The sequence below is a fragment of the Erinaceus europaeus genome, chromosome 13 (genome assembly GCF_950295315.1).
Source record: "Erinaceus europaeus chromosome 13, mEriEur2.1, whole genome shotgun sequence".
Lineage (NCBI taxonomy): Eukaryota > Metazoa > Chordata > Mammalia > Eulipotyphla > Erinaceidae > Erinaceus > Erinaceus europaeus.
The window spans coordinates 13,940,164-13,963,301 of NC_080174.1; the positions used below are offsets into that span (position 1 = coordinate 13,940,164).

Here is a 23,138-nt window from a genome sequence, read left to right on the forward strand (position 1 = left end):
GTGTGTGTGTGTGTGTATGTGTGAGTATGTGTGGTGTGTGAGTGTGTGTGTGTGTGTGTGTGTGTGAGTGAGTGTGTGTGTGTGTGTATGTGTGAGTATGTGTGGTGTGTTAGTGTGTGTGTGTGTGTGTGTGTGAGTGAGTGTGTGTGTGTGTGTGTGTGTGTATGTGTGAGTATGTGTGGTGTGTTAGTGTGTGTGTGTGTGAGTGAGTGAGTGTGTGTGTGTGTGTGTGTGAGTGTGTGTGAGTGTGTGTTAGTGTGAGTGTGAGTGTGTGTGTGTGTGTGTGTATTGGTTTGGACCCCATCACTGGGTGTCCTGATTGGTGGTGTTCTGGCTTCTTTCTCTCATATGAAATTCTCTCCTCTGCTCTATCTTATAGAAAGTGAACACAGGGAGTCTGGCGGTAGGGCAGCGGTTAAGCGCATGTGGCACGAAGTATTAAGGACCGTTGTGAGGATCCCGGTTCAAGCCCCCGGCTCCCCACCTGTAGGGGCCGGGAAGTTACTTTACAAGCAGTGAAGCAGGTCTGCAGGTGTCTTATCTCTCTCTCCCCTCCTCTGTCTTCCCTTCCTCTCTCCATTTCTCTCTTTCCTATCCAACAACGATGACAACAGTAATAACTACAACAATAAAACAGCAAGGGCAGCAAAAGGGAATAAATACATATTTCAAAAAGTGACAATGGGGGGTGGGGCGGTAGCGCAGTGGATTAAGCGCACATGGAGCAGAGTGTTAAGGATTCTGGTTTGAGCCCAGCTCCCCACCTCAGGCGGTAGAGCAGGTCTTTCCTCTTGTCTTCTGTCTTCTCTCCATTTCTTTCTATCCTATCTAACAATGATGACATCAGTAACAGCAACAATAAGTACAACAACAAGGGCAACAAAAGGGAAAATAAATAAGTATAAAAATAATTTTTAAAAAAGAAAGTGAATACAGAAGATTAAAAACGATTTTGAGTCACTCAATAGCTCTTATTTATTTTTCTCCCAATGCAGAACAAATTGCCTGGTGCAGTGCCAGAAGCAGAGACAAATAAATTTGATAGCACGGGATATGATAAGGACTTAGTAGAAGCTTTGGAAAGAGATATAATTTCTCAGAATCCCAATGTTCGATGGTAAGTTACATATGGGCTCTGATGATGCTTGGGACAGAAACTGTAGCACTGAGAGAAGGGAGTGGCTTCTGTGTATCGCTTCTTCGGGGATTGCTTATCCAGTAGATGTGTGTGTGCTTCCTTCCGGTTTCTTAGAGCAGTAGTTCTCAGCTTTACTAATGCTGTGTTTAATCAAGGAACTGTAACTAATCTTTTTAAAACAGATTTTAAAAATTTATTTATTATTGGATAGAGAAAGAAATTGAGAGGAGATAAAAAGGGAGAGAGGGGGAGTCAGGTGGTAGCGCAGCGGGTTAAGCACAGGTGACACAAAGTGCATGGACCAATGTAAGGATTCCCGGTTCAAGCCTCCGGCTCCCCACCTCAGGGGAGTCGCTTCACAGGCGATGAAGCAGGTCTGCAGGTGTCTGTCTTTCTCTCCCTCTCTCTGTTTCTCTCTGTCCTATCCAAAAACAACAATAATAATAACTACAACAAGGGCAACAAAAGGGAAAAGAAATATTTAAAAAAGAAAGAAAGGGAGAGAGACAGACATCTGCAGCACTGCCTCACCACTTGCGAAGCTTTCTCCCTGCAGGTCAGGACCAGGGGCTTGAACCCCGGTCCTTGCGCACTGTAATGTATGCACTTAACCAGGTGTGCCACTGTGTGCTGAACTGTAACTTATCAAAATGAGTTATAATGCTCACTTTGCCCGGAGATAACTCCGCCAGTAGAATGCACACTTCATCAGCCATGAGGACCTGGGTCTGAGCTCTCTCTCAGACATCCCTTGGGAGCACCATGCAAAGGGAAGCTTGACGAGCAGTGGAGTGGCACTGTGGTATATGCCCGCCCCCTCCCATCCTCTGGCTGCCAGGAGTTGTGAAATTGCATAGGGAGAAAGCCCCAGCAAAACACTGGTAGCAAAATATAAAAAGAAATTAGGAGCTTACTTTCCCACCAAGTCAGAGATCTTAATGATTTTGAAATATGGCTGCAACATTATTTTGTTGTCGTCGTCCCTGGGCTTCACTTCCCCATACTGACTTATTCCAGTGGAGAGAAACAGAGTGGGGGAAGACACTACAGCACCAAAGCTCCCTCCGGTCCATTAGAGGCTGGTCTCAACCCAGACTGTGTGCATGAGAAACTGGTGTGTTATCTAAGCGAGCTACTTTCTCAACCCTGATTGTAGCACTATTTTAAAGATACTTTTTGGTGAAACAATTTTTTGGTGGCCAGAGAGATAGCTGAGCCTGTTAGAGCACAAACTTGCATGCCTGAGACCCCAGAGGCTACAGGTTCAATACCAAGTACCACCTTCTGCTGGAGCTAGAAAATACTCTGTTCCCTCTCTCTCTCTCTCTCTTTCTCCTCTCTCTCTCCCCCTCTCTCCCTCCCCCCTCTCTCATAAGTACTTATATCTGTAAAAATACTTTTTTTGGATATTCGATATTTATACAATGAAGAAATATTTTCATAAAATATGTTGTATAGGCCACCAGCAGCAGTAGTAATAGTATTTAGGTTGGGGAGGATTTCATAGCAGCCTCTATGATTCTTTAACCTTGGTATGTACTATAGGGCTGAGGGAAAACAGTACGGCAACTGTCTGTGCTTATTAGTACCTTTTTTATTCTCTCTGTGAGTGTTTCAATGGGCTTGATTTGAATGAGCTTCTTTTTTTAAATCTAAACTATTTAAAGTATTCTTTGTATCATCTTTATTTATTGGAATAGAGACATCCAGAAACCGAGAGGGAAGAGGGAGATGTAAAGAGAAACAGGCTGGGGGTAGATGACATAACAGTTATTCATGCCTGAGGCTCCAAAGTCCCAGGTTCAACTCCCCGCACAACCATAAGCCAGAGCTGAGCAGTGCTCTCGTAAAATAAATAAGTAAATAAATAAATAAATAATATAGTTTATAGAAAAAAGAAAAAAGAAAGACACCTGTAGCACTGCTTCATCACTTGCAATCCTTTCCCTCTACAGGTGGGGGCTGGGGGCTTGAACCCAGGTCCTTGTGCATTCTTAGCTAGGTGTGCCACCACCCAGCCCTGATTTGAATGTTTCTAAATTGTGGGATTCATAAATTAGCTAGCTTGCCTTCTTTCTCTCTGCCTCTCTTCCTCTGTCCCATCCCCCTTTCCTTCCCTCCCTCCCTCCCTCCCTCCCTCCCTCCCTCCCTCCCTCCTTCCTTCCTTCCTTCCTTCCTTCCTTCCTTCCTTCCTTCCTTCCTTCCTTCCTTCCTTCCTTCCTTCCTTCCTTCCCTCCTAAAGTTATTGCTAGACACAAACAAAAAGCATTGTTGCAGAGAGGAGAGCCACTACAGTGTCACTCCGCCATACGTGAAGCTTCACGTTTGCATTGTGCTTCCTGTGGTGTGTCAGGGATTCAAACCCAGGTCTTCACACATGGTAAAATGTGCACTCTACGTGGTAAGCTATCTCCTAGCCCCATGGAATGAGCATATTAAGAGCAAGAATTTAAAAATGAGATTAGTGATAAAACTTAAGAGTGGAGCCTGCGGTCTGTTCTCCTTCACCAGCCTGAATATCATTCCTGCTGAGAATTGAAGGCACAGACTTTGTTCTTTGTATATCCTTGTTGGTGTGGTTGGCCTCCTGACAGTACGACTTTCATGCCCAGCGAGAGGCTTAGCATTCTGACAGCAACATAAAGTCAGGTGTTTCTGCTGCTTCTCAAGAATGATTACATTGAAGAGATTGTTGATAAAACACCTTCTCTTTCAGGGATGATATTGCGGATTTAGTAGAAGCTAAAAAGTTGCTTAAGGAAGCTGTCGTGTTACCAATGTGGATGCCAGAGTTCTTTAAGGGCATCAGAAGACCATGGAAAGTAAGTTTATTACTATTACAGCATCATCAAAGTGGAGCAGTGTATTTGTAGTGCAGGCAACAATCCCCAATGATAACCCTGCGGGCAAAACAAACAGACAAACAAATAAATAAATTGAAATAGATTATTAAAAAAAGACTAGTGGTCTGGGAGGTGGCGTAGTGGTAAAGCTTTGGACTCTCAAGCATGAGGTCCCGAGTTCAATCCCTGGCAGCACATGTACCAGAGTGATGTCTTGTTCTTTCTCTCTCCTCCTATCTTTCTCATAAATAAATAAAATCTTAAAAAAAAAAAAAAAGACTAGCAGGGATTATGTCCAGATACTAATAGTATAATAAGATATGACATGTTAGCAATAATACTTTTCTTATCTCTAAGTTCCAGATTTAATTTGATTTTGCCTCCAGGGTTATTGCTGGGGCTCAGCGCCCGCACCAGGAATTCACTGCTCCTGGAGGCCATTTTCTCCCTTTCATTGCCATTTTTTTTTTTTATCGTTGTTATGGTTATTATTGTTGTTACTGATGTTGTTGTTGGATAGCACAGAGAGAAATGGAGAGAGGAGAAGACAGAGGGGGAGAGAGAGACAGACATTTGAAGACCTGCTTCACCACTTGTAAAGAGACCCCCCTATGGGGGGGGAGCCTGGGGCTCAAACCTGGATCCTTGCATGGGTCTTTGCGTTTGCCCGCTGTGCTATGGCCCGATCCCCCCCAATTTTATTTTGTATTCACCCTGCTTTTGATGCAGAAAAAGTAAATTTGTGATCAAGTTCCTTCTGCTTATATTTGCATTTGTATTCTGTCTTAAGATTACATATAACTTAGTGAGATTTGCTACTTTGCGGTGTGGTTTTTGTGAAAAAGAGCAGTGGCAGCTAAGTCCCTCACTTGCACTATTCTGTTCCCAACAGGGGGTGCTGATGGTTGGCCCACCCGGAACTGGAAAGACCCTCCTTGCTAAAGCAGTCGCTACGGAATGCAAGACAACATTCTTCAACGTCTCTTCGTCAACTCTGACTTCCAAGTACAGGGGAGAGTCTGAGAAGCTTGTTCGTCTTCTGTTTGAAATGGTAAATGTGTGAGAGAAGTCTAGTGGCTTTGAAAAGGGAGACAGTGAGTTGTCACTATTTCCAGTGTGTAGGGTAGGGAGGCAGGATGGCACTGTACCGAGGAGGATGTGTGTGCTCTGCAACTTGGGATGCTTTACTAGCCAGGAGTAGCTGGGTTTCGCCATGTCTTTTCTTCTTTTTTTTTTAATAAATAAATATTTATTTATTTATTTATTCCCTTTTGTTGCCCTTGTTTTTTTTTTATTGTTGTAGTTATTGATGTCATCGTTGGATAGGACAGAGAGACATGGAGAGAGGAGGGGAAGACAGAGAGGGGGAGAGAAAGACAGACACCTGCAGACCTGCTTCACCGCCTGTGAAGCGACTCCCCTGCAGGTGGGGAGCCGGGGGCTGGAACCAGGATCCTGACGCCAGTCCTTGTGCTTCGCACCACATGCGCTTAACCCACTGCGCTACCGCCCAACTCCTTAAAATATTTTTAAAATACTGTCAAGAGGTGAAGCTCATAAGTACTTGTGGAAATTAGGTCACCTCCAGTCTGTTGACTATAGCAAATACCATAAGTTTAATGACCCCATCTGTGTATACATTCATTTTTTTTTACTTCTTATTTTGAATTATTTGTCCTTCTTGCACTCACACTAATCTATCAGTAGCACAAATAACTCAGCAAATTCCGATGGACTGTTTAGATTGAATTCAACCATTTTTTAGACTTGAGACTGTGTTAAACTTCACTGATCATCTCCATCTTGCCACATCTGAGACACTGTCTAGTTGGGAGCTGGGCGGTGGTGCACCAAGTTGAATGCTCTTGTTAAATTGTGCAAGGACCTGGGTTTAACCCCTTGTCCCCACCTGCAGGGGTGAAACATCATGAGCGATGAAGCAAAGTTGCTGGTGTCTCTCTTTCTCTTTCCCTATCTCCCCTCTCTGTTTCTCTCTGTCCTATTAAAATAAAAAGTTAAAAAGAAAACACAAAAAACCAAAGAGTGGGGAGTCGGGCTGTAGCTCAGCGGGTTAAGTGCAGGTGACACAAAGCACAGGACTGGCATAAGGATCCCAGTTCGAGCCCCGGCTCCCCACCTGCAGGGGAGTTGCTTCACAGGCGTTGAAGCAGGTCTGCAGGTGTCTTATCTTTCTCTTCCCCTCTCTGTCTTCCCCTCCTCTCTCCATTTCTCTCTGTCCTATCCAACAACGACAACAACAATAACAACAACAATAAAACAACAAGGGCAACAAAAGGGAATAAATAAATAATTAAATATAAAATAAAATTAAAAATTAAAAAAATTAAAAACACCAAAGAGTGTAGTTAAATGTATCAGGACCAAATTAATGCTTACGAGGTAGATATTGAGACAGACTTGCATTCCTCTTTTTGAAATCGAATGTAGTTTTTATCCATGATTTACTAGTGGCTTACAAGATGCCAGGGTAACAGGAAGTGGTTCCGCCCCCACCACCAAAGTTCTGTGCCCCAGGTCTGGACTGTGGCATGCCAGGTAGAGCACACACTTTACCAAGCCCCTGCCCATCTGTGGGGTGAAGGTATGTACACTGGTAGAGTAGCCCCACAGGTGTTACTTCTCTCTCTCTTCCTCCTTTCTCTCCTGCCTTCCCTATCTCTTTCTGTCTCTCATTCTATTAAAAAAAAAAAAGCTATTGAGAATAGTGGAGTTGTACAGGCACTGAGTCCCAGCACTAACCCTGGTGACCTAGATAGAAAACAAATAAATACAAAGTTCTATGCCTCTCCCTAAGCGATAGGCACCATAGTTCTTCCAAAGTCTTAGGGAGAGTTTGGCTACTTTTTTTTTTTTTTTGCAAGTTCATATGATTCAATTATCTATATTCCAGAAGTGAATTTTGAAACCATCTAGTAGTTAACTTTTACTTTCTTACTTACTTCACTAGGTAAAATCACCTCCAGTTCCATCCACTTTGGTTTAAGAATACAAGATAACAAGATTTTTTTTTTAATAGCAGAGGACTTGCATTCCTTAATCATAATAAGCAAAACCTTTTGTACTTTGTACTATTTCAGTGTAACCCCAGATCTCCCTTCCTAGGTTCAGAGTAAAAAGCAAAACTAGCAAAGAAAAACCTTCACCCATGTTTTTGGTGAGGACTCTAGTCTCAGCTCCCCTTTTCTTTCCCCTTCAAAACTGCAAAGCAGTGAGGCCTGGGCGGCGATGCTGTGGCTGAGGTATTGAGGTTTGAGCTCTCAAACATGACACTGAGGTTTTGGTCCCCAGCAGCACACATGCCAGAATGATGCTGTGGTTATCTCCTCCTCCTCCTCTTCCTCTTCCTTCTTCTCCTTCGCCCTCTCCCTCTCCCCCCTCTTTCTTCCCCTCCCTCTCCCGTTCCCTCTCTCTCTCTCTCAGCAGTAGCAGGCTAACTGTAGACAAATTTCACCTCTTTCCTGACACTCAGGTACTTTTATCTCCCTTCCTTCCTTCCTTCCTTCCTTCCTTCCTTCCTTCCTTCCTTCCTTCCTTCCTTCCTTTCTCTTTCTCTCCTTCCCTTCCTCCATTCCTTCCTTCCATTTTTATATTTTATTTATTTTTAATGACAGAGAAAAAGATACACAGAGAGGGCTACCAGAGCACTGCGCAGCTCTGGCTTATAGTGGTGCTGGGGACTGAACCTGGGACTTTGGAGCCTCGGGCTTGAAAGTCTTTGCATAACCATTATGCTGTCTCCCCAGCCCCCATTCCTTCCTCCCTTCCTCCTCTCTATTTTATTTTATTATTATTTTAATTTAATTTAATTTTATTTGGCAGAAGGAGAATGGGAGATAGGAAGAAAGATAGATACCTGCAGACCACTTGTGAAGCATCCTTCCTGCACGTGGGGAGTGTCTGTGGTTCCTTTCACACACAGTGTCTCTCTTTCTCTCACTGCCTCTGTCTCTATATAAAATAAAATGACCTTGGCAGCAAACACAATTACCTAACTTCAGTCTTTTCTTAAAAAAAGAGAACTTAATCTAGTAATATACTATAGAAATGATCCCTGAAAGTATAGTCTTGAGAACTTAATCTAATGAGTTTAAGCAGAGAGAATTATATAATGGTCTGGGAGTTGGCACAGTGCCTAGAGCTTTGGACTCTCAGACATGAGGCCCTAAATTTTTTTTTTAAATATTTATTCTCTTTTGTTGCCCTTGTTTTATTGTTGTAGTTATTATTGTTGTTGTTATTGATGTTGTCGTTGTTAGATAGGACAGAGAGAAATGGAGAGAGGAGGGGAAGACAGGGGGGGAGAGAGAAAGACACCTGCAGACCTGCTTCACCGCCTGTGAAGCGACGCCCCTGCAGTTGGGGAGCTGGGGGCTCCAACTGGGATCCTGATGCCTGTCCCTGCACTTTGCACCACGTGCGCTTAACCCACTGTGCTACCTCCTGACTCCCTTGAGGTCCTAAATTTAAACCCCAGCATCTCGTGCCAGACTGATGTTCTTTCAATAACTCCTCCCCTTTCACAAATCTTTTAAAAAGCATTATAGGGAGTTGGGCAGTAGCGCAGTGGGTTAAACGCATGTGGCACAAAGTGCAAGCATTGGCATCAGGATCTCGGTTCGAGCACCCGGCTCCCCACCTGCAGGGGAATCACTTCATGGGCGGTGAAACAGGTCTGTAGGTGTCTATCTTTCTCTCCCCCTCTCTGTCTCCCCTACTCTCTCGATTTCTCTCTATCCTATTCAATGACAGCAGCAGCAGCAGCAACAACAACAACAACAATAATAACCACAACAATGATAAAATAACAAGGACAACAAAAGGGGAAAAATGGTCTCCGGGAGCAGTGGATTCGTGGTGCAGGCTGGAGACAAAAAAAAAAAAAAGTGTTAGATATTTGACCATATAACAGAATTTTCAGAAAGCTCAATTTAGATTTCTAGGTCAACCAAACAGGGTCCATTCAGATGCCATGGGGAATGCGTGCCTGTCTGACCTTTAGTTCTGTTTGTTGCAGGCCTGACTTTAACTTTAGCCCATGTGAGCACTAGGACAGCCACCAGAGACTCACACCTTATTTGTATTGGCCTTAAGGTAATCCCAAAGAAACTGGCCCTCATCTCTTGTTTCAGCAAAGGCCCGGGGTGAACATTTATTTTGTTTTACTTAAACGCCTGTGCTTGGCCTCATCACTTTGATGAGAGAGTTGGAGTGACCTGATTGACTAAGCCTGAGTCCCAGCTGCTGGGGTGCCAGTAGAGTAGGTCTCTTAGGAAGTTGAGGACTGAAGAAAAGGACTTCTCCAACCAGAAGCAAAACCGCTGTGCATGCAGAAGCTAGTGGTGTCTTCTGCAAAGTTTGCTGACTTTCTCAGGCCACCCAAGGCCAGCCTTTCATGTCACATAACCTCTGCTTTATGTCAGGTCCCTGGACATCCCACCCCACAACTCAAATCTGGGAAAAGTTTTTGCTTCATATGGCAACAAGCAAATTTAAATTTAAATTCTGCTAAATATAGGTTCTGCTGTTAGATAGTTTCTAACTAGAATTTCAGTTGGCATTTTTTTTTTTTTTTGGCATTTCCTTTCTTTTTCTGTGTCTGTTTCTTTTTCTCTCCCCCGTCCACTACTTGAGAAGGCAGTACAGTAGCCAAGGTGGTGACGCAGTGGCAGACAACTGGCACAGATGAGGGGCTGACGTCAGTCCCTGGCACTGCCCATGACGGAGCTTTCTTCTCACTTCTCTCTCTCCCTCTCATACAGTAAATGGAATTTTATAATGAAAAGGAAAACATATTGCACATTTCACCATGCTCCAGCACTGGGGTTTCAGCGTGGGGAGGCGGGCTCAATGACCTCCTGTGGTTCCAGGGTAAACTTTGTGAATAGGAAGTATTGAAGTGGCCTGTCTGTCCTTTCCTCTTCTCCTCCCTGCTCCCTGCCCCCACCCCACTGGGTCGATTTTTTTCTCTATCTGAATTTAAAGGAAAGAAAAAGAAAAAATGTCTATTAGGAGTCGTGGAATTTTTTGTGCGCAAGGCCCTGGCAAAAAAAGGACTAAAGCTAGGAGTGGACATTGTATGGAAATGTACCCCTCTTATTCTATAGTCTTGTCAGTATTTACATTTTATAAATAAAAATTAAAAAAGGACTAACGCAAAGCAAGTATAAAGCCTGAAACCCAAGTGAGGTTGCCTTATTAACAATGAAATTATTGGGCTGGGGAGATAGCATAATGGCAGAGAAAAAAAATTTCCATGCCTGAGTCGCCTCAGCACCACTGAGAAGCAGAGCTGAGCAGCATTCTGGTTAAAAACAACCCTTTGAGGGGTAGGCGATTTAGAATTTTTATTTTTTATTTTTTAAATATTTTATTTATTTATTTTCTCTTTTGTTGTCCTTGTTGTTTTTCGTTGTTGTTGTAGTTATTATTGTTATTGATGTTGTCATTGTTAGATAGGACAGAGAGAAATGGAGAGAGGAGGGGAAGACAGAGAGGGGGAGAGAAAGATAGACACCTGCAGACCTGCTTCACCGCTTGTGAAGCGACTCCCCTGCAGGTGGGGAGCCGGGGCTCGAACCGGGATCCTTATGCCGACCTTGTGCTTTGCGCCACCTGTGCTTAACCCGCTGAGCTACAGCCCGACTCCCTTAGAATTTTTTTAATTAACATTTTTTAGATCTTTTTATTAATTATTCAGTAGAGACAGAGAAATTGAGAGGGGAAGGTGAGAAAGAGAGGGAGACAGACACACCTGCAGCCCTGCTTCACTACTCAGGAAGCTTTCCCCCTACAGGTGGGGGCTGGGGGCTTGAACCCAGGTCCTTGTGCACTGTAATGTGTGTGCTTAACCATGTGCACCACTGCCTGGCCCCAACCCCTCAGTTTTTTTTTTTTTCCTAGTTGTAAAACAATAGATTCTTTTTAAATGAAATAAAAATTTGTGTTGTGTGTGTGGTTTTTTTCTTTAGGCTCGATTTTATTCTCCAGCCACCATATTTATTGATGAGATAGACTCCATCTGTAGCCGCAGAGGGACGTCTGAAGAACATGAAGCGAGCAGAAGGGTGAAAGCTGAGCTTCTGGTCCAGATGGATGGTATGTGTGTGCCTGTGCATGCACTCGGCTGCCCCCAGTCTAACCCACACGGCTCCAGACCACTAGAGGGGGCTGGCAAGTAGGTTCTGGAGACGCGCAGCCGTGAGTGGGATATACTGACAGGTGCCGAGCTTACTGGAAACACTGGCTGTCCACAGGGCATTCTGGGGCATGTTCCACTGACTCTTAGTCACAAAAGTGAAGTGAGTGCAGGTGGCCTTTGTGTCATGTGTGCTTTTGAAAACAGTAAAAAAAATCGACACAGTTAAACTGAATTGGTCTTTTGAGAAAATCAATTTGAATTGTATATTTTATGTACTACCGCAATGTCCTTTATTTGGTCCTTGTTTCTGGACTGGTGGGGAATCAAACCCAGGGCTTCACATATGCAATATACACATTGTACTCCTGAGCTAACTTCCCTGGCTCTAAAAAGTCACTTTTCTTGGGCAACAGATTCACCAGTGTCCCACTTAGTTTTACATAGATTTAAAGGTTCAGCTTACCTCATCATGTGCTAAATATTTGAGTTATTTAGCTGAGCTCCGGCTCCTGTAGTCCTTATTCCTAGCCCCTCCCTCTCTGCCCTTATTTAGGTGTTGGAGGAGCTTCTGAAAATGACGACCCCTCCAAAATGGTCATGGTTCTGGCAGCTACGAATTTTCCCTGGGATATTGATGAAGCCTTAAGACGACGTCTTGAGAAAAGAATCTATATCCCCTTGCCATCAGGTATTTCCATTTAGATTTTGTTGGAAAACTTGTTAATTCAACTCAGGTAGGTGTGTTTAGCGATTTAAAAATTTTTTAAATTTCAAGTTTCCTTGAAGAGACAAATGTATGTTAACTGATTTGGATATATATATATATGTATATCTCTGGGAAACCTAGACGCTGGGAAATTCAAAGTTCGGTGTGAGGTGACCCAGAAATCTTTTTGAGTAAATGAGCTCTGAGACTTAGAAAAACTTTCACACAAAATGGACTTGTAAAGAAACAGAACACTATTTTATGTTGGAGGCATAATCACTTTAGTTTTTTTTTCTTTTCGTAACCGCTTTTTTTTTTTCCCCTACTGCTAGCAAAAGGCAGAGAGGAGCTACTACGGATAAGTCTGCGTGAGCTGGAATTGGCTGATGATGTTGATCTTGTAAGAATAGCAGAAAACATGGAAGGCTATTCAGGTGCAGACATCACCAATGTGTGCAGGTATGAATTACTTTGGAAGCAATTTTTCAGGGTTTTGTGCTGAATTAATTAGATAGAAAATTAAAATTTACAATGATCTGTAGTTATGTTTTGGTATTAAGTCATCTTATATGTAAGTCAAGACTCAGCAGTTCATTTGGAAGTTTTAAATTCACAAATCTAATGTTAGAACAGTGTAATGTAGAAAATCAGTCATTTTAGGTTAAAAAATTGTTGATAAATTGTTCAGTTTGATGTTATCTAAGCAACATAATTATGAAATCAGTTGATTTCGCATATTCGGGTAAAGTGCAATCACATTTTTAGTGAAAGTGTTTTGAATGTGCCGAGAACAGTAGTAAAAAGAATAGAAAAAGACTCTCTGGACAGAGGGTAGATAGCATAATGGTTATGCAAAGAGACTCTCATGCCTGAGGTTCCAAAGTCCCAGGTTCAGTCACTCCCCTCCCCTCCCCCGCACCACCATAAGCCAGAGCTGACCAGTGCTCTGGTTTAAAAAAAAAAAAAAAGACTATCTCTAATCCAGCTCAGTTGAGTAGGTTTTGTCCTAATCTAGATAGATACTGGCTCAAACACTTATCAGCAACTCACTTGACTGGTACTACTGCATTTCCAAAGTAAGCCTAGTTTGTGGGGTTATTGCAGGGCTCAGTGAGAACCACACATATAGGAGATGCAGGGTGTGGTTCCTGCTGTTAAGTGTGAGGAGCCTGTGCTGTGGTGCACGCCCACCCCCAGGTCGAGTGCAAGGGCCGGGGTTCAGACCCCAGTCCCCTCCTGCAGGAGCGAAGGAAGCTTCATGAGCCCTGAAGCATAGCTGCAGGTGTCTGTCTCTTCCTTTCTACCGTCCCCATCCTCTCTCAACTTGTCTTATCAAATAAAGGATGAAAGGTGGTGGAAGGAAAAGACTTAGTTTCTTTTTTTTTAAGAAGAAGCACTGAAGACAGAGGAAGAGGAGACAACCCTAACTTGATTTACTTCTTGCTGTACATGTAGCAGATATTTAATTTTCTCTCCTTTTAATACATCTGTATATTTATTTATTGGGTTGAGAGGAAAGGGGAAGATAGAGTGGGAAAGAGACAGAGAAGCACAGCTTCACCACTTGTGGATTTTTCCCCTGCAGGTAAGGATGGCAGCTTGGACCTGGGCCATTACACATTGTAACAACCGGGTGTGCCACTGCCTGGCTCCATATATATATGAGAGAGGGAGAGAGAGAGAGACAGAGATATGGAGAGACCTGTAGCCTTGCTTCACTATTTGTGAAGCTTCGCCACTGCAGGTAGGGACCAGAGGCTTGAGCCCAGTCCCTTGCACTTTGTAATGTGTACACTCAGCCAGATGTGCCACCACTGGCCCCAGTATTTAATTTGCTTACAGGTTCTCTCTCCTGACTCTGATGCTCAACCTTTATTTTACTGGGTATTTATAATAAAATTCAATTGCAAGTTTTTTCACTCTCCTACTCTTCCTGCTCAGTATCTGTTCTTTATAGTGATTAGCATCTTTATTTTATCACAGAAGGTTCAACTGCTAAAAAAAAATAAAGGACTCAGAAAAGTCCATTAAAATTTTTTTTTAATATTTATTCCTTTTTTGTTGCCCTTGTAGTTATTTTGTTGTTGATGTCATCGTTGTTGGATGGGACAGAGAGAAATGGAGAGAGGAGGGGAAGACAGAGAAGGGGAGAGAAAGAGACACCTGCAGACCTGCTTCACCGCTTGTGAAGTGACTCCCCTGCAGGTGGGGAGCCTGGGGCTTGAACCGGGCTCCTTATGCTTTGTGCCAAGTGCGCTTAACCCGCTGTGCTACCTCCCGACTCCCAGAAAAGTCCATTTTGATGCAGCATTCTATATACTACATAAGTATATGCAGTAAGATCATAGCTACAATATACACACTGTGGAGTTTTTATAGTTCGTAAGTTTTCATTCAATCAAAATACCAGTTTTATTTTCCTCCTAAAAATCTAGGGATGCGTCTCTGATGGCAATGAGAAGGCGTATTGAAGGTTTGACCCCAGAAGAAATCCGCAATCTGTCAAGAGAAGAAATGCACATGCCTACAACTATGGAGGATTTTGAAATGGCTTTAAGAAAGGTTTCTAAGTCCGTATCTGCTGCAGACATTGAACGGTATGAGAAATGGATATTTGAATTTGGATCATGCTAACTCCTCACATGTGAACTGGGAGAAATCGGCCTTAAGTGTTTGAATAATAATTAAATGTAGTATTTCATTGCACTGAGTGCTATATTTTTTTAAACTTTCATAATGGTAAGATTTTTTAAAAACAATCCTTATGATTATGAATAAAGGCATTTTTGAAAACTGGAAGCATATTTTACTTTTGAATGCTAAAGTATTTTTTAAAATGTTATTTATAAAAAGGAAACATTGAGAAAACCATAGGATAAAAGGGGTACAGCTTCACACAATCCCATCACGGGAACTCCGTATCCCATCCCATCCCCCGATAGCTTTCCTATATATATATCTTTAAACTTATTTCTTTACTGGGGAATTAATGTTTTACATTCAACAGTAAATACAGTAGTTTGTACATGCATAACATTCCCCAGTTTCCCATTTAACAATACAACCCCCACTATGTCATTTATCATCCTTCATGGACCTGTATTCTCCCCACCCACCCACCCACCCCAGAGTCTTTTACTTTGGTGCAATATGCCAATTCCATTTCAGGTTCGACTTGTGTTTTCTTTTCTGATCTTGTTTTTCAACTTCGGCCTGAGAGTGAGATCATCCCATATTCATCCTTCTGTTTCTGACTTACTTCACTCAACATGATTTTTTCAAGGTTCATCCAAGATCGGCTGAAAACGGTGAAGTCACCATTTTTTACAGCTGAGTAGTATTCCATTGTGTATATATACCACAACTTACTCAGCCACTCATCTGTTGTTGGACACCTGGGTTGCTTCCAGGTTTTGGCTATTACAAATTGTGCTGCCAAGAACATATGTGTACACAGATCTTTTTGGATGGATGTGTTGGGTTCCTTAGGATATATCCCCAGGAGAGGAATTGCAGGGTCATAGGGTAGGTCCATTTCTAGCCTTGTGAGAGTTCTCCAGACTGTTCTCCACAGAGGTTGGACCCATTGACATTCCCACCAGCAGTGCAGGAGGGTTCCTTTGACCCCACACCCTCTCCAGCATTTGCTGCTGTTACCTTTTCTGATGTATAACACTCTCACAGGAGTGAAGTGACATCTCATTGTTGTCTTGATTTGCATTTCTCTGACAATCAGAGACTTGGAGCATTTTTTCATGTGTTTCTCAGCCTTTTGGATCTCTTCTGTGGTGAATATTCTGTCTAAGTCCTCCCCCCATTTTTGAATGGGGTTATTTGTTGTCTTGTTGTTGAGTCTGGCAAGCTCTTTATATATGTTGGTTATTAAACTCTTATCTGATGTATGACATGTAAAGATCTTCTCCCATTCTGTGAGGGGTCTCTTGGTTTGGGTAGTGGTTTCTTTTGCTGTGAAGAAGCTTTTTAATTTGATGTAGTCCCATAGGTTTATACTTGCCTTAGTCTTCTTTGTAATTGGATTCGTTTCATTGAAAATGTCTTTAAAATTTATGCGGAAAAGAGTTCTGCCAGTATTTTCCTCTAAGTATTTGATAGTTTGTGGTCTAACATCCAAGTCCTTGATGCACTTGGAATTTACTTTTGTATTCGGTGAAATACAGTGATTCAGTTTCATTCTTCTGCATGTTTCAACCCATTGTTTCCAACACCATTTGTTGAAGAGACTCTGCTTTCCCCATGTAATAGTCTGGGCCCCTTTGTCAAAGATTAGATGTCCATAGGTGTGGGGGCTCATTTCTGGGCTCTCAATTCTATCCCACTGGTCAGTGTGTCTATTCATGTTCCAGTACCAAGCAGTTTTGATGACAATGGCCCTATAATACAGTCTGAGATCTGGGAGTGTGATGCCTCCGGTTCTGTTCTTTTTTCTCAAGATTATTTTGGCAATTCTAGGTCTTTTCTGGTTCCATATAAACATTTGTAGCATTTTTTCTATTCTCCTAAAAAATGTGCTTGGGATCTTGATGGGGATGGCATTAAATTTGTAGATGGCTCTGGGTAATATATTCATTTTGGTGATGTTAATTCTTCCAACCCATGAACATGGAATATCTTTCCACTTCTTTGTGTCTTTTTCAATTTCCTTGAGTACTGACTCATAATTTTCAGTATACAAGTCTTTCACTTCTTTGGTTAGGTTTACCCCTAGATATTTTATTGTTTTTGTTGCTATAGTAAAAGGAATTGATTTCTGGATTTCAATTTCTTCTAACTTAGTGTTTGCATAGAGGAATGCCACTGACTTTTGAATGTTAATTTTGTAGCCTGACACCTTACTGTATTGCCTGATGATTTCCAAAAGCTTCTTGCTGGATTCCTTAGGTTTTTCCATGTATACTATCATGTCATCTGCAAATAAGGAGAGTTTGACTTCTCGTCCAATCTGTATGCCTTGAATTCCTTGCTCCTGCCTGATTGCTATGGCAAGAACTTCCAACACTATGTTGAATAGTAATGGTGACAGTGGGCAGCCCTGTCTAGTACCTGATCTGAGGGGAAATGCTTCCAGTTTTTCACCATTGAGTATGATGTTGGTTGTAGGTTTGCTATATATAGACTCCACTATCTTGAGGAATTTTCCATCTATTCCCATTTTTTGTAGTGTTTTGATCATAAAGGGATGTTATATTTTGTCAAAGGCTTTCTCTGCATCTATTGATATGACCATGTGGTTTTTGGTCTTGCTTTTGTTGATGTGGTGGATCACATTGATTGATTTACGTATATTAAACCAACCTTGCATGCCTGGGATAAACCCCACTTGTTCATGATGAACAATCTTTTTGATATACTGCTGTATCCGGTTGGCTAGAATTTTGTTCAATATTTTCGCATTTATGTTCATCAGAGATGTTGGTCTGTAGTTTTCTTTTTTGGTTGTGTCCCTGTCTGCTTTTGGTATCAGGGTGATGTTGGCTTCATAGAAGCTGGCAGGGAGTATTCCAGTGTCTTCAATCTTCTGGAAGACTTTTAAAAGTAGAGGTATTAGTTCTTCTTTGAAGGTTTTGTAGAATTCATTTGTAAAACCATCTGGTCCATGACTTTTATTTTTGGGGAGATTTTTGATAACTGTTTCAATTTCATTAGCTGTGATGGGCCTGTTCATGTTATCCACTTACTCTTTACTTAGTCTTGGAAGTTAGTAGGTATCTAGGAAATCGTCCATTTCCTCCAGGTTCTCTAGCTTGGTGGCATATAGTTGTTCATAGAAGCCTCGCATGATATGTTGAATTTCTGCAGTGTCTGTTGTGATATCTCCTCTTTCATTTACTATCCGATTTATTTGGGTCTTCTCCCTTTTTTGTTTTGTGAGTCTGGCTAAAGGTTTGTCGATTTTGTTTACTCTTTCGAAGAACCAACATTTACTTTCGTTGATCTTTTGTATGGTTTTCCTATTCTCAGTGTTATTTCTGCCCTAACTTTAGTGATTTCTGTCCTTATGGTTGTTTTAGGGTTCCTTTGTTGTTCTTCTTCTAGGTCTTTAAGGTGTGCAATCAGGCTGTTTATTTGTGCTTTTTCTTGTTTCCTAATGTGTGCTTGTATAGCTATGAACTTCCCTCTTAGGACAGCTTTAGCTGTGTCCCAAATATTTTGAAAGCTTGTGTCTTCATTTTCATTGAACTCTCGAAACATTTTGATTTCGTCCTTGATTTCCTCTTTGACCCAGAAGTTGTTAAGAAGTGTACTGTTGAGCTTCCACATTTTGGCACTGTTATTAATCTTTTGTTGATTGTTAAGTGTTAGTTTAATTCCACTGTGGTCTGAGAAGATGCTTGGGATGATTTCAATGTTCTTGAATTGGCTGATGCTGTCTTTGTGGCCTAACATATGGTCTGTCCTTGAGAATGACCCATGTGGATTTGAGTAAAATGTGTATTCCAGTTTCTTGGGATGAATGACTGAAAATGTCCAATAGTTCTAGTTTATCTTTTCATTTAGCTCCCTTATGTCTTTATTGATTTTCTGCCTGGATGATCTGTCAAGTTGAGAGAGTGGGGTGTTGAAGTCCCCTACTATGATTGTGTTACTGTTGATATATTGCTGTAGCTCTTTCAGTAGAAGTTTGATGTATTTAGATGGCTTCTCACTGGGTGCATAGATGTTAATAATTGTTAAGTCCTCTTGATTGACTGATCCTCTGAGCATTAAGTAGTGTCCATTCCTATCTTTTTTAATCTTATCTATTTTATAGTCTATCATGTCAGATATGAAAATAGCTGCTCCTGCCCTTTTTTGTGGGCCACTGGCTTGTATGATAGTTTTCCATCCTTTCACTTTAAGTCTGTGTTTGTCTTGTTGAGTTAGGTGGGTTTCCTGTAGACAGCATATTGTTGGGTTGTGTTTTCTGATCCATCTTCCTACTCTGTGTCTTTTAATAGGTGAATTCAGGCCATTGACATTTATTGATATCAAAGATTGAAGATATTTTAATGCCATTCTTGTAGAGTTTTAGAGTGTTTTGATATATGTCCTATTTGTGGTGGTCTGGTTGTTTATAGGAGACCTTTCAGAACTTCTTTCAGGGCAGGCTTGGTGATGGTTGCTTCCTTCAACTGTTGCTTGTCTGAGAAGGTTTTGATGCTTCCATCTAGTCTGAATGACAGTCTAGCAGGATAAAGTATTCTTGGCTGAAAGCCTTTCTCATTGAGCACTCGATAGATATCTTGCATTCTCTTCTGGCCTGTAGTGTTTGTATGGAGAAGTCTGCTGCTAATCTTATGGGTTTTCCTTTGTAGGTGACTCTTTGTTTTCCTCTTGCAGCCTTCAGGATCCTTTCTTTATCCTTATTCCTTTCCATTCTAAGTATGACATGTCTTGGTGTCTTTAGGTCTGGGTTAATTCTGTTTGGGACCCTCTGGGCTTCCTGAATTTTTATGTCTTTGATGTTGTCTAGACTAGAGAAGTTTTCAGCTACTATGGCCTGGAAAATCTTTCTTCCTCTCCTTCTCTTTCTTCCTCTGGTATGCCAATAATGCGTATATTGTTTCTTTTGAAGTCATCCCATAGGACTCTGTTGTTGTTTTCAGCATCTCTTAATCTCTTTTTGAGATCTCTTACTTCTTTTTTAGTTGTCTCTAATTCATCCTCAATCTTGCTAATTCTGTCTTCAGCCTCATAGATTCTATTCTCTCTGCCCTCTACTGTTTTCTGGAGTTCATCTATTTTGTTGCCCTGCTCTGATACTGTTTTAGCTTGTTCAGCTAGTTGCATTCATAGCTCGGCGATTTCAGCTTTCAAATAACCATGAGATAATTAGTATTTTCTTCCATATTCTCATTTGTTGTTCCTGCATTTCTGATTCCAATTTTTTCAAATTCTTTACTCACTCCTGTTATTATTTCCTTAGCTAATGTTTGGATGTTGAACTCGTTATTTTGTGCCTCACCCTCTGGAGGACTTTTGGCTGGACTCTTGTCCTGGTTCGATTCTCCAATATTTTTTCTTGTAGTTTTAACCATTTTATATATTATGTTATGAGTTCCCTTTATCAGTACTTTTCAAATTATTGATCACTATTGCCTGGATTGACTTGTGTCTAAATAAGTTAATTAAAGGTTCACAGTGGTGGAAGTTAACAGTTTTTTCAATCCCTGAGTTGGAGCTCAGTGGTTTAAAAGCCTCTTTCTTTTTTTTTTTTTTTTCCCTCCCCTGTAGGCTATGGGAGCCTGAGGGCTTTTAAACTATCAATAGGCTTCTTAGCTTAATCACTGACTCCTGACCAAGAGATAAAGCAGGGTGTGGCAGAGATAATCCAGTGGTTATGCAAAGAGACTTTCACAGCCCCTCAGCTATGCCACCGAGGTATAGGTCTTCTGAGTTTCCTGGTTAGATCTCTGTCCCCTGGTGTCCCTCCCTGTTGCTGCTCCAGATTCTGAGGGTGGTAGCAATGGAGACTCAGAGTTGCACTTGGTGAGTCTCTGGGGAGTCCTCTCCTCCCTTAAGCTGTCCCCTTGTTGGTGGAGCAGACTGGAGGTGGTGATAAACTGCTGAACTGTTAGCAGTCACTTAATCTCTCCTTAGGCCCCTCTCTCCTCTCTGTCACCAGCCACACGTGTTTGTACTCACTGGTGATTTACTGGGTTCCTGTGATCATTCTAGTCCTGTCTTGTTTTGGTCCCGGGTGGTCTCCTTTGGTATTCCTAGTTGATCCAGGAGAGGAGAGGAGAGGAGGGGAGGGCAGGGGAGGGGAGGGGAGAGAAGGAGAGAAAGCGATCTGCTGCTCGTAGCGCCACCTCTGGAAGTCCCCTTTTTTTTTTTTTTTTAGTGTTTATTCCCTTTTATTGCCCTTGTTTTATTGTTGTGGTTACTGATGTTGGATAGGACAGAGAAATGGAGAGAGAAGGGGAAGACAGAGAGGGGGAGAGAAAGATAGATACCTGCAGACCTGCTTCACCACTTGTGAAGCAACTCCCCTGCAGGTGGGGAGCCAGGGGCTGGAACCAGGATCCTCTCGCTGGTCCTTGAGCTTTGCGTCATGTGCTTTTAACCTGCTGTGCTGCTGCCGGATTCCCAGTTTTCCTATTCTTTAATCCTCTAGGATTATGGACTCAAGGTCATTGTGGGGCGTAGAAGGTCGAAGGTCTGGCTTCTGTAGTTGCTTCCCTGCTGAACATGGGGATTGACAGGTTGATGCATACTCCCAGCCTGCCTCTCTTTCCCTAGTGGGGTGAGGTTCTGGGGAATAGGAGCTCCAGGACACATTGGTGGGGTTGTCTGACCAGGGAAGTCTGGCTGGCATCATGATAGCATCTGGAACCTGGTGGCTGAAAAGAGAGTTAACATATAAAGCCAAACAAGTTGTTGACTAATCATGAACCTGAAGTTTGTAGTAGTGCAGATGAAGAGTTGCGGGTGGTGTGTGTGTGTGTGTCCGTTTTCTAAGTAGCTAGTAGGCATATTTTAGTTATATTCCAAAGGGCCTGTGGCATACTAGTTTTTTTTTTTTTTTTTTTTCTTATTCCCTGAGCCTGAAATCTGATATGCAGGTGGATCCAAGTTTTTGTCTGGGGATATGATGTCATGGCTGGAAAAAGGACCAGAAAGATGGATCAGGGAAGAGAGTAGCTCTCAAATTGGGAAAGGGGCATAAATATTGTTGACTGTAAACTCTGTCAATTTGATGTGATCTGGGGCCCATATTCAGCTTGGGAGCCTATGTGACCTCTGCATCCCTGTAGATCTGAGCTCACATTCTGTGGTCATGAGTAGTAATGTTCCAAGCTGCCCCTATTATATCAGGACCCATCTTCCTCAGGTAGAGTATGTTGTCCAGCCTCCCTTCGGAGGATGGAACATTCTCTACTGTTGTTGATCCAAGTTGAGGGCAAGGTCCTATGGGGGGGCCACAAAGGGGCCTATTTTGTTGTTCCTGATAGAAATGACCAGTAACAATGGAGAGAGGGATTTATGAGGTCTAGGCCCATCATGTCTGTTTGGGAACCTCAGGACTCCCCCAATGGGGCCCCAGCTGGCCAAAGTATTTTTCTTTTACTGATCATAAAGGTGATTACTTAGAACTTTCTCTATATTTACCTCTAAGTGTATGTAACAGCCCTTCCCACTGCCTGCATCTGCAAAGCCTCCTACTTGCCAGCCTGGCACACTTAGATGCTTAGTCGCCTCCCCAGCCGCCTGTTTAAAGACAGCTAGATGAAATGATGGCCTTCACTCCTTGGCTCCAGTACAAGACACGCACTGCTCACCACCCCACATTCGTCTAAGTCAAAGTATAAGCTGGCTTAAAAACCCTTCTTGGATGGTATGATTAAGAGAGTAGGCTACAATTAAAATGTTAAATAAAAAATAAATAAAATGGGGTAGAAAACTGAACATGAGGTAAAGGTAAGTGTCTGTAGCAGATCATGCTGTAAAATATGTCCACATGGATGATGGTTTAAAAATGGAAGGAGTGGGGCACTGCACCAAAGTAAAAGACTCCGGGGTGCGGGGGGTAGGGGGGAAGGCTGAGGTCCTGGGAACATGATGGCAGAGGAGGACCTAGTGGGGGTTGTACTGCTGTGTGGAAAACTGGGAAATGTTACACATGTACAAACTATTGTATTTTACTGTCGACTGTAAACCATTAATCCCCATAAAGAATAATAAGGGAGTCGGGCTGTAGCGCAGTGGGTTAAGTGCAGGTGGCGCAAAGCAAAAGGACCGGCATAAGGATCCCGGTTCGAACCCCGGCTCCCCACCTGCAGGGGAGTCGCTTCACAAGCGGTGAAGCAGGTCTGCAGGTGTCTTATCTTTCTCTCCTCCTCTCTGTCTTCCCCTCTCCCCATTTCTCTCTGTCCTATCCAACAACAACAATAATAATAACTACAACAATAAAAAACAACAAGGGCAACAAAAGGGAATAAATAAAATAAATATTTAAAAAATAAAAAGTAAGAATAATAAAAAAAGACAATAAAATAAAAATGCAAGGAGGATAGTGACTAGGGAGGTGGTTCGGCATGTAGAGCAACACACACTCCGCAGACCTGAGTTCCCAGCGTCACACAACAGGGCTGTGCCCTGGCATCTCTCAATAGGTACATACACACACACACACACACACACACACACACACACGTCGGGGAGGTAGCACTATATTTAAAACCACAAGATCAAAAACCCATTCCAATTCCCTGACTGAGCTAGTACTTGTGAAGGCATCTACTACATGTAGTTCTCGACTGGATAGTGTTTATAACAGAGAACACTGCTTTA

The 23,138-nt window shown here is 42.3% G+C and overlaps 1 protein-coding gene and 1 pseudogene across 3 annotated transcripts in view; one reads left to right on the top strand and one right to left on the bottom strand.

Moving 5' to 3' along the window:
• The window catches only part of KATNA1 (katanin catalytic subunit A1), a 36,287-nt gene extending 21,642 nt beyond the window's left edge, over positions 1-14,645 (top strand). For 2 of the 3 annotated variants that reach the window (XM_016185225.2, XM_060205360.1), the window contains exons 5-11: positions 996-1,117; positions 3,855-3,960; positions 4,874-5,032; positions 10,971-11,097; positions 11,694-11,828; positions 12,179-12,305; positions 14,282-14,645. In XM_016185225.2, the coding sequence (XP_016040711.1) occupies positions 996-1,117; positions 3,855-3,960; positions 4,874-5,032; positions 10,971-11,097; positions 11,694-11,828; positions 12,179-12,305; positions 14,282-14,480 (975 nt within the window). In that variant the 3' untranslated portion in view covers positions 14,481-14,645. The remainder of the gene's footprint in view (positions 1-995; positions 1,118-3,854; positions 3,961-4,873; positions 5,033-10,970; positions 11,098-11,693; positions 11,829-12,178; positions 12,306-14,281) is intronic. The other variant, XM_060205361.1, reaches the window with a different exon arrangement.
• On the bottom strand, positions 7,986-8,069 carry LOC132532610 (small nucleolar RNA U3; annotated as a pseudogene).
• Positions 14,646-23,138: the final 8,493 nt, after the last annotated feature.